At 41.7% G+C, this 12,247-nt stretch overlaps 1 protein-coding gene across 1 annotated transcript in view; it reads left to right on the top strand.

Annotated features, from left to right (window-relative positions):
* The first annotated feature begins 9,834 nt into the window (after positions 1-9,834).
* LOC128745404 (proton channel OtopLc) overlaps positions 9,835-12,247 on the top strand; it is a 38,412-nt gene continuing 35,999 nt past the window's right edge. Inside the window, exon 1 of the mRNA XM_053842477.1 lies at positions 9,835-10,259. Within this exon, the coding sequence (XP_053698452.1) occupies positions 9,835-10,259 (425 nt within the window). The remainder of the gene's footprint in view (positions 10,260-12,247) is intronic.

Raw genomic sequence — 12,247 nt, forward strand, 5'->3', positions numbered from 1 at the left:
AGCATGAGTCGCGAGAAAACTACACAAAACATTCGCATTTGGTCAGCGACTTACAGTCTGCTTTGCATACTAGATATCTCTCGCTCGAAGGTTTCAATTTGAAGGTTCTTCAAAAGCCAAAGATACAAAGATCAAATGTTGTACATGACCTCGGGGTTTTGATAGACTCAGAACTAAGCTTCCGGGAGCAATACAGTCATATGGTTGCTAAATCTCGACAGAACCTCGGGTTCATCTTCCGTATCTCAGCTGAACTCCGCGACCCATACTGCCTGCGCGTCTTGTACTTCAGCTTAGCTCGATCGGTGTTGGAAACAGCAGCTATCGTTTGGAGTCCATTCCGTAGCATTTGGATTCACAGAATTGAAAAAGTTCAATCGAGATTCATCAGGAGTTCGCCGAAGTTAAAGCTGAACAGACTGCCTTGAATGTTTCTGAAGAACTTATGGACACTTTCGAAATTACTCCAACTTTGAGCAGTAAGATTGAAGCGGCGTCATACTCCGCTGTTCTTAACGGAATTCCAGCGGTTATTATTTGACTTTGCGCATTTGCAAAAAGCAGAAGTTTATGTGGTTCACCGTTTTGCCATCTTAAGGCAAACCCTATTGAATAAGGTTTCTCCATTACTTGGACACCGAGTCTTCGCTCTTCGCTAGATCTCGCTTCACCTGGTCTAACAATCTTGGTAGCTGCGCTCCTGGTCGTCTTGTTCCTATCGGAACCATCTTTGCAGGACGAACACCATCTTTGCAGGGTAGTTGTCCGGCATTCTTGCAACATGCTCTGCCCATCGTATCCGTCCAGCTTTAGGCCACCTTCTGGATACTGGGCACGCCATAGAGCTGTGCGAGCTGTGGTTCATCCTCCGCCTCCATACTCCGTTCTCCTGTACGCCGCCAAAGATCGTTCTTAGCACTCGTCGTTCGAAAACTCCGAGCATTCGCAGGTCCTCCTCGAGCATTGTCTATGTTTCATGCCCGTAGAGAACAACCGGTCTAATAAGCGTCTTGTACAGGGTGCACTTTGTACGGGGACTTAGTCTGCTCGACCGCAATTGCTTGTGGAGCCCATAGTAAGCACGACTTCCGCTGATAATACGCCTCCGAATCTCACGGCTGGTATCATTGTCCGCCGTTACCACTGAGCCAAGGTAGACAAATTCATCGACTACCTCAAACTCATCGCCGTCGATCAATATACTACTGCCCAAGCGGTGTCGTTCGGCCTCGGTTCCGCTGACCAGCATGTACTTTGTTTTAGACGTATTTACCTTTAACCCAATCTTTTCTGCTTCGCGCTTTAGTCTGGTGTACTGTTCAGCCACCGCCACAGATAGTCTGCCGATAATATCCATGTCATCGGCAAAGCAGACGAATTGACTAGATTTGTTGAATAACGTGCCCCGCGTGATAATATCCGCTCGGTTCATAACACCTTGCAGCCCTCTGTGTGCTTCGAATGAACTTGACAATCCACCCGAAATCCGAACACAGCACTGTGTACCATCCATCGTAGATTTAATCAGTGTAATGAGCTTCCTGGGGAAGCTGTTCTCGTCCATGATTTTGCATAGCTCTTTCCGGTCGATGGTATCATATACGGCTTTGAAGTCAACAAACAAATGGTGCGTGGGAACTCTGTATTCACGGCCCTTTTGCCGAATCTGTCGCAGTGTAAATATTTGATCCGTTGTAGAGCGACATTCGACGAAACCGGCTTGATAAGTTCCCACAAATCTGTTAGCATTTGGTGACTGACAGTCGACGGAAAATGATTTGGGACAGCACTTTATAGTAAATTGGCATTGATAACGGCGATCGCTCGATAGTTCTTACAGTCCAACAGTCCTTTTTAAAGATCGGGCAGATTAACCCATCTTTCAACTCCTCCGGTAGATGCTCCGTATCCCTAATTCTATCTATTAGCCGGTGCATACAAACGGCCAGCTTTTCTGGTCGCATTTTAATAATCTCCGCTCCAATGCCATCTTTCCCAGCTATCCAGTTTTAAGTCTAGTTTCAAGTCCAAGAGCAACCTAAATCCAACTTCAATTTCAACGAGACCGAAAAAGAAAAAAATGGAGAGAAAAAATGAGAACGGAAAACAAAACAAATAAAACGGCAAAAAATAGAACGTGACAGAAAAAAGGGAAAAATACGACATAATAAGAAAACGGAACAGACGAAAAGAAAAAACAGGATTGAAAACGAAATGAAATGTGACAAAAGACGAAAAGCGGGATCGAATAGAGAAAATACGTTGAAAGTTGTAACATTTAGATAATAAATGTTATTTGCATCAGATTTTTAATGTTTGCTCAGCTCGACTAAAAGGTTTGCTCATATGTGAAAAGTTTCGCGAACGTAATATTTCGGGTAACGCCGGAATATAGGCAACGCTCGTACTGTATAAGTCACGTGCGATGATTTATTCTAATTGCATGCGTGCAATATTTCGTATCATGAAAGTAAAGCTCGATAAAACATAAATCGGTAACGACCACTAGATGTCACTTTAGTATTATGCTGCTAAAGGTGTGCAAGAGAAAATAAGGTACTCATTTCGCCATACTTAAATTAGTTTATCCGTTTAGTGGGCGCAGCCATGCTGTCTAGAAACCGCCAAAATTTAAATAAAAGAACCGAGGTTTCTTTATTAAAATATTCAAGCTACTCGTCCATTTCGCTTACGTATCGGCTGGTGAACAGAAGTTCTCAAAAGTGCTATTGAGCTGTTTAGACGAATATTGTGCTATTCAAGTTTAAAATAACCAAAGGGTTATTGTGTTTTTTTAAATAATTAAACCAAGGTACCAAAGTAGTTAAGCTAATTGTGAGTGAGTTTAATTAAAGGATTTTTTTTACTGTAGAGTTATTCTTTGGATTGCTGGAAAAGCCTTAAAAGTGAACTCTGTTCAAGTGTACCGGGATATTAATCGTACAAAGGTAAATTTTGAATTCTTGTTAGACTTTTTGTGTAGTAATTCACGTATTCCGTTCGCATGGGACAGTAGCGCTCCATGCGCTTTTTGTACGGAATTCTTTTTTGCTGGATTCTGGAGTGCTAGGGGTTTCATTCCGTTTCGGGAGATCTATCACGGAAACGCAGTACGTGGGGTCTTCCGGGCACGTTGGTCCCTGCCAAGGACAAAACCCGGGTACGCATGACCCTGGTCATTGCGTCGCTCTCGTGAAGAGTAAAATCGGAAGCCTTCCGTCCAGCCGAACCACCCTCCGCACCTTTAGTTTCGGCCAATGCACACACGAACATCTAGCGACGAGTCAACCGCCATCGACCGTGACGTCGCCATCTTCGCCGTCGACCAGGACAACGCTAGCCATCGTCGAGCATCGTTAAAAACCCTGCGCAGGTATGTGATACGTTTATGGCCATAAACACAGTGCTAGAAAACCGACAAACAATTGTCCAGCCCGAACGTTATACGGTTACTGAATACAAAGTTCAAAATATTTATTTTACGTTTTTCATTCGTACGTTTGAGCAGAGTCCATTCTAAGGATCACTCACTCTTCCTTTCGTTGCCTTCACTTTGGTATTTCAGCTTCGTTCCGGGTCGTAACGTTCGCGGGTTTGGATCTGGTAGCATACCTGTTTTTAGCGGTTCTATCGCACGGCGGTGCGAAGCGGTTCTCTTGGTATCTATTTTCAGTCGCGTAACCCCTGTACCGTTCTAGCCGACCCCTGAGAAACATCTCATGCTAAACCATAGTCGGGCAAACCTAACACGACTGGTGGTCTCTCGGGTTACCGGGAGTGGCGCATAAGCCACCAAGTTTAAAGTAGAAATTTCTTAAAGGTTAGTCTACGAACGGTTACAAAGTTGGAACGAAAATGACAAAAACGATACAGAAAAGAGGAAAGATGAGCCAGAAAATGTTGAAAAACGGAAGAAAAAAGATGAAAAACGTAACAGAAAAATCAGGGTTTAGGAAAAGAAACGTAGAAAGAGGAAACGCCAGACAGATAAAAGTAAAAAGGAAGGTGAAAAAGAGGGAAGACAAGAAAGAGAAGACGAAACATAAAACAAGAGAAATCAAAAGAGAAAGGAAGAACTGCAAAAGAGAAAAAAATCGATAAAGGAAACGAGAAAAAAGGGGAAACCAGGTCAAACGGGATATAACAGGAGACGAAAAGATAAACAGGAAAAACAGACTAAAGAAAATGGTAACACGGCAGAGAAAATATGAAAAAACGGAGCAAACACATTTCAGAATTCGGTAAAAAATTTTAAGTGTGTAGAAGCAAAACCGGAGACGAAAGGGCAAAGCAAAGAGCAAAAAATAAGATATCGAAAAGGAGAAAAACGGAACAGACAAAGACGGAAAACGAGAAGAAAAGGAAATAAAAAGAGTTAAAAAAGACAAAATTTGGAAACGAGAAGCGAAGAAGAGAAGACGGGAAACGGGAAATAAAATAACGAGAAACGAATGAAAAACTAGACAGCAAAAAATAGATTGGATATGATGAAACAGGAGAAAAGGGAAAAACGGGAGCAAAGTGTGAGCCCAAAAATCAAGAAAAAGATACCAAAACTGAAAAAAAAGATACAAAAAGAAGAAAAAACGGGACAGAAAAAATAAACGAAGACAAAAAGGATACAACGGAAAAGAGACATGGAACCGCAATAGAAAAGGGGGAAAACGGAACATAATAGGAGGAAAAACAAAACAAACGAAAACTAGACCGGGATAGAAAAGGAGTTAAAAAGCTATTTTCGAACACAGACACTGATGAAGCCTGCAAGTCGTAGGCGACATACGTATCTGTCGCGAATAAATATAAATCACGGAATTTATTTTGGAAAAAGTTTTCCTTTTTTTTAATTTTAGGTTTCGTATTCTTTTAAGACGCTCCAAAAACATCAGTAAAAAAGAGATGAAAATCGGGACCAAATAAAAAAAGTTGAAAGTCGGAGAGAAAATGACAAAAAACAAGAGGGAAAAAGAGGAAAAACGAAAATTGTAACGAAAGCGAACTCTTTATTTGGCATGGTGAAACGATTCAGCCGCGAACTAGATGATCCATATACGATAATCGCAATATATAATGATTTGGTTCGCACAACCATTGAGTATGCAAGCGTGGTGTGGCGATCAATTTATAATGTATACATACATCGCATTGAGCGAGTACATAAAAAATTTGTGCAATATGCATTGCGTTATCTTGGTTGGAGGGACGAAATGCCTGACTACCGATTTTTATGCTTATTAGTAGGAATAAACAGCCTGAGCGATCGTAGAGTTTTAATAGATGTTTTGTTCCTTAAAGACGTTGTTTCTGGAAAATATAATGCTCCATATTTGTGTAGCCAAGTGACGAGCTATGAAGGCAGAACCAGCCTTCGCAGGGTTAGGCCTTTCCAACTACCAAACAGGTCGCAAAGTTACACCCGGAACGAGCCCATATATAGAATAAAGGCAATGATCTACAATGATCTTCAATCTGTTATTTCTGTTAATATGCCCAGCGCTCAATTAAAATCTAGTCTTAGACAATATTTAAACAATTCTGTGTAATGCTTATATGTAATCTTTGTTTGTATGTATTTATATATTTTTTAAGTCTGATAACGGGCAAAGCCTGCAAATCAATAAAGACAAATCAAATCAAATATGACACATTGATGTGTTCTGCAAAGTTTTACAGCATATTATTAGAAAGAAATTTTGCTGAAGACAGTAACCTTCTATCTCTTCAGCAAAGATAGAAAAATCCCATTTCCCATGAATGAAAAATCGTAAAAGACAATTTTTCAATTCTAGCTGTTTTTGTAGTTGTTGTATGACTTTTTCTTGTTTTACAAAGTTGTACAAAGAGTTAAAATACACAACATTGCTGAACATAGTATACCCTTATCTTTGCTTGTTTAGGAACTGTAGCACTTTAACTATAAAAATACCGTAATTTTGACCCAAATTATTCGCAAGAAGGCATCATTTTATTCAAAAACTCTTTCCAGAGAACTAGAATAGTTTTAAATAGGCTAAAAAGTTTTATAAATCATGTTTAAAAGCACAAAAGTTAGACAAAATTTATAGGCAGACAAAATCGGGATAAAAAGCTGATAAAATCGGGAGAAGACAAGATCGGGGGTAGACAAAATCGGGAGCTGACAATATCGGAACATTACTGTATTTAGGAAACGAGGGAAATGGGAAAGAGGTCAAACGGGATTAAAAGGACCAAGTTGGCACATAAAATAGGAAGAAAAAAATAAAAAAAATTAAAACAGAAAAAAACTGACTAAAGAAAAAAGGTAACACGGAAGAGAGAAAGACGAAAAAAAAAGAGATGTAAAAATGAAAAACCAAACACGAAAGGGAAAAAGCGAAACAAAACTCGGAATAAATGTGACAGGATGGAAAAACCGTTATTGCCCCGTGTAAAAACGTAACAGACGAAGACGGCAAACAAGAAGGAAAGGAGATGAAAACAGTTAGAATGTTAGAGTGAAATGGAAACGAGACAAAAAGGAAATAAGACAAGACGGACAGCGGAAAACGGGAAATGGGAAAAAATAGTAAAAAGAGAGTGAAAAACTAGATTGAAAAAAAAGAAGAAAATTGATAGGAAACGGAGAAAAATGGAAAAATGAAACATGAAACATGGGACAGAAAAAATGGAAAACGAGAGAAAACGATGAAAACCGGGACTGGAAAAAAGAAAAAACTGAACCGAAAAAAGATAAAACGTGTGAGAGAATAAGACGAAAAATGGCAATTGAATTTTAAGTAAAACTTTGTGCAATCGTAAACCGTATATGGGGGTTTGAAGTTAAAATTCAAGTTCAACTGCACCCGAAAGTCCGGAGGTTTGAATCTAATCGGCCGATATTTTTGTAATAAGTAATAATAGATTCGTCATCCTACGATTACTTCAACGAATTGTTCTGAAAGGTCGAGTGTCCAACCTTTTGGTTATGGCTGGGCACACCAGTGATAGTTCACACTGTCATTAAAGCTGCATTTGATTGAATCAATCACCACATCCTGCCGCGGAAGTTGCATTATCTGGGAACCTCGCAGCATTTATTGGCGTGGTTTCATTCATATTTAGAGTCTCGTATTCATATTGGAGTCTTGCAAGTCAAGTTGGATTTACGAATAAAGCTAGCGTTACTCAAGGAAGCAATATGCGCCTTTTGTTCTCTCTATTATTGTTCACGAAAATGCGACCTCGGCATTTCAGTCGACTCTAAACGCACATTTAACACTCACCGTTGTGACAGCTAGGATTTATCACCAAAATCGGAAGACATTTCAAGGACCCTTACTGATTGAAATCTCCCCAAGTAACATTGTCAGGGTTATTATGGTTTTATTCCGGTTCATTTGGCCAATTTTGGTCATAAAAGCAATCAAAAGCGTGTAACAAAACCGAAACTGTTATTTGGGTTTATATTGTACATTAGTCCGACCTCAACTTGAAAATGAATGATTGATTTGGCAATCGCATCAGTTCACCTGGACGCTAAGAATTGAACGCCTTTAAGAGATCCAGAAAATCTTCCTCTTTATCGAGAATGTTGAAAGTTTCCTTTATTAGGACGCATTGGAACGACGCAGTAAACTTCAGCTGACAACGTTTGTGGCAAAAATTCGCTTTCGAAAGTTAACTTTCGTGTATCGCAGAAATCCCATCGATAAATAAAACAAAGGTAAAAATAAATACCTGAAGAATTTATTAAATCTTGTGTATTGTGGTTCTTCCTGCTAATGCACCAAACCATCGTTTTCAGTAACTCGAATATGCTTTCGACTAATGAAATAAAAAGTTATAAAAAAATGCGAACGAAATCGGTTCGTTGAGATTTTAACATAAAATTTACATTATTTTGAAACTTTCTTTAAATAGAATTTACTATACAATCGCGAGATAGGGACAGAAATGAACCAATGATTAATGTTTTCTCTTTACTTAGAAAATGGCAAGTTTGCTCTGCAAACCGTCTTATGTTTCGTGTTATCTTGCAGCATCATTGCTACCCTCCAATGAGTCACTCCGGAACAGGTCAGAAAGTGTATTCCATATTTCACACATCCTAGCCCATGAGTCATTGGCATTCTGGCAGTCTATTCCATTTTTCGTTTTTCTTCTCCGTACCACAAACTCGACGGACGGAACGAGGGACAACGCGTCATCGCAGCATACCCAAAATCTTGAACGCACTCTTGAAACAACAACAACACTCAAATTCCATGCTCCCTCTTAGGTTCTGTTCATGCTCATGAATGTGCAGCATAAAGCATAAACGTATCGACGCAAAAAAGCAGCCAACATATCTGACAACGTCGTTTCGTGATCATTCGCATAACGAAACTCTCCCGTTTGTGTCCGTGTTTTGTTCAGTCGCTTCTCTTTGTCTCTCTTGTTGTCTCAAAAACCTGACAATAAGAGAAGCAGCAAGATTTTCCACGAAAGGACGACTCTCCAACAGCACAGGTTCAGCACAATTTGCTGGCTGATAAGTCGCAGAATTTTCGCAGGCAAAAAAATTCGCCACCCTTTCGCTGCTTTCCTCAACTGATTTGAGTGGCGAGCGTCGTCGTCGGTCGAGAGCGAGTCTGTTTTTCGGCTGAATGAAAGTGATGACGACAACGACGACGACGACGACGACGACGCGCGCTGGCTGGCTGGCTGGACTCCCGCCGCCAGTCAACAGGAGATAGAAATGCGGACCAGCCCAGCCCTCCTGGTGGTTGGTTCGTTGGTTGGTTCTAGTAGTTTAGTATCGTCGCGGTCGTGCTCCGAGCAGCAAGTGTTTTGTTTTCCGTTCCGAGATTCCCTGTTTCTCCTGCTGTGCGCTCTGGTGCGCGGTGGTGCACTCCAACTCCCAGCAGCACCCGACGGACGGTGGTTAGCTACTATCATCATACTACGGTTGTACTATCAAGCTACGGCAGACATCCAGAAGCAGAAGCGAGAAGACACTGTACTGTTTTGAGAATGGAAACTGTGGTTTGGTGATTCATTTTGGTCCAAATTTTCCAACCCAGTGAAATCCGGAATGTGAAAATGCTCTGAATTCGGCGCTGCTGGTGCATAATTAAGTTTTCTTTTCCGATTGGGGCTGACAGGTGCAGGTCCAGTGACGTGTCCGTGTGTGTTGAACGTAGATTTGAAATCGGAAATTAAAGTTTTTTTTGCTTCTGGTTGTTCGACGAATCACAAAATTGGGAATCATAATTTTCCATTTTTTTTTGCTCCCGTTACTGAGGTTTTCCAGTGAATGTGATTGTGCACGGGGGAGGGCATGAGAGGAAGAGGCGGTGGCCCGAAGCGGTGTAGTACTACGATGTGACAACGACCGATTCGGGTATCGGCATTTCGGGTGTTGAGCGCGCGGGTGTCACTGTGTGTGTGTTTGCGGAAACGAGCGTACGCCAAAAGGATATTGGCAGGAAGCGGACGGAGACTCGCCGGGATCGACTGTGTTGTGGTGGCTGTGTTGGTGCGTATCGTGCCGTGCTGCAAGTGATAACAAACCACCAGACCAGAGTGTGTGACGTGTGAGACGTGGTGACTCACACAACCGAAGCAGCAAAAAGGACATCAGCCCCGAATCAGGTTCCGTGCTGTCTGTGTTTGTGTTTACCTTCTTCGCCTTGACTGGCGGGATTGTTTTTTCGAGCTGCTGCTGCTGCTGCTGCAGCTACTAGTCGGATCAGGAAGTATGTGGAGTGCCACTCTTCGCTCTTAGTGAAAGTGTTTTTTCCCCAGTCAGTGTCGAAACAAAAAAAAAATCGCCCTTAACCTCGGTTTAATCCGGAACAAAAAAGGTTACACACATTCACATCCACAATCGCAATGGATAGCTCGCCGGATTTGTCGCTGAAACTGCGTCGCGGATCGAGCGATTCGCGAGATTCGTTCTACATGGATTTCGCCCAGGGTATCGACTCGGACATCGAGGACGTGATGACCGGTGCATCGGCTCCGTCGCTGCCGCCCGGTGACTCGCAGCAGACGGTGACCACCCCGTCCGGTACGCTGGCACCGATCACCGTCAGCAGTACGGCCAGCATTCCGGACGTCACCGTCCTGTCGGCCTGCGGTACCAGTCACTCCGGCGGTACGGGAATCATTCCGGAGGATCCGGAAGATCTGGACGATGACATGGAGGAGCTGGAACCGGTTCCGCCGCCGATGCCCGATCTGGCCGACCATTCGTCGGTGGTGGCCGGACTAGCGCTGCCTCTGCCGCCACTGCCAAGCTTGGACATTGACGACAGGTTAGTTCAAAAAGCGTTGAATTGAGCAGGGTGAAAAGAGGGGAGCACAATTTCCGCTTCTGGCTCGGACGTACGAGGGTCATCGTCGTTATGTCGGTTGTGATAGCTAAACTAAGATAGACGTGATGCGATAAAGCAATTGCCCCAATTGCGAGCTGGCAAGCGAAATGATTTTGCAGCGGCGAGCGCTTCGGGACAGTGAAAGTCGCACTTCGAAGGGGTGACCCACATTTTATCGGTCTATCTACCTTCGAGTAGGTGGTTGATGTGGTTGGGGTTAAAGGGATGGCTAAATGGGAAAGGTTGGCTCAGAATTTTCCACGATTGGTCAGCTATAAAGGCAGAGTTTATGTTTGTAAGGCAACGGTGGAGTCACTGCCGGAATAACAATCGAGTTGCTACGCTCGCCTAATAGCATCTTCCTGCAGAAATGAATCTTGTTTTGACAGTTATTTCGATCCATTGCAGGGGATTTACTCGACTGTGGCCTTATTGCAGAGGAGATGTTTATTTTTATATCGTCCTCTGATGGGGCGGAATGCGATTGAAGTTTGCCTTGCCTTAGAGCCAATGCAACGCCTTGTTCGGTAAGAAGAAGCTCGGTGTTTCGCAGTAAATTGAATACCACGGCCGGCATATTGCCAACATTGTTATTCCGGGAACATAAAAATGATTCAAGCTTGATTTTCGTGCATGTGAGGAAAAATCAGTCGGTGTTTATTGGAAGATTTACAATAATAAAATTAGGGGGAATAAGGGTGCTTGTATTAATATTGCAATGCTCTTTTATATTTATTGATAGAACTAGATTGTTCCTCACAGTCTTCTTCTGATTGTTATTATGAAAAAGTATGTTATCAAAACCAAGTTGATTTTTCGTTTTGCACCTCTAAAGCTATTTTCGTAAAAACGTATTATTTAATTGTAATCATTTTGTCAACAAACTGCTCTTCGGAGGTTGAGTTTCAGCACCCAAAGGGCTACCACGCTATCTACCAGCTACCATATACTTCGTTTTGACAGAGTTTATGACAAGCCCTGTCTACGCTGCTTCCTCCTTGAGATGCGTGGGCGCCTCCTCCACAGCTCTACGGTTAACGCCGATGATATCAATGTCATTCACTAGCCCTAGGAGCATGTGACATTGTGTGATGATGGTACCGCTTCTCTCTACGTTTAACTGAATCGTACGCCGCCTTGAAATCTATAAACAAAAGGTGAGTCGGCAAGTTGAATTTCCGGAATTCGTCGAAGATTTGTCGTGTAGTTTAATTCATTGTGGAGCGTCTCGGAATTCACACTGGTATTCGCCGACAAAGGTTTCCTGCAATGACCTCACCCTTTGAAGCAGGATGCGGAAGAGATTTTTGTATCAACTGACACATTGCATTCGTTTGCCTACACTAATTTTGTATACCCACACATAGATTACATAACCTTAAGCTCCTATAAAAACCTGATTTAATCCACCTAGTGGTGAAAGGAACCTTTGTTATACGGTCTTACTTGCTATTTGAGATAGAAATCGACACGTTTGGTTTACATGAAATTTTTGGAAATTGAATAAATTTACAAAATTTGAACCAAATAGAAGCACTTATAAATTTTGATAGTTCCTTTTCTCATGAAATTGCTGTGCAAGTTGTTACTAATGAGGGTAAGTGCAAGTAAAAGTAAGTTGTAACATGAAATATTATTCTTTAACATATACATTGCGTAGTAAAGGTCTAGTTTATAGGTTTTTGAACTACAGGGATACCTCCATATAAGACAATTATTTTTTTCAAAAAGTTGTCTTATATCGAAATTGTCTTATATCGAAACATGATTTTTCCAAACAATTTTTGGATTAGCAGTCACCAATTTTGCTCTGTGTTGTGTGTTTACGTTTTTTGCACTATTTGTAATCGTTTGAGCTATTAGTTTTTTACAATTTTTAGGATTCTTTGAAATATTGAACATCTTTATGGTGCCGCTTTTGGAATGGA

Source organism: Sabethes cyaneus, chromosome 1 (assembly GCF_943734655.1).
Source record: "Sabethes cyaneus chromosome 1, idSabCyanKW18_F2, whole genome shotgun sequence".
NCBI classification, from domain to species: Eukaryota; Metazoa; Arthropoda; class Insecta; order Diptera; family Culicidae; genus Sabethes; species Sabethes cyaneus.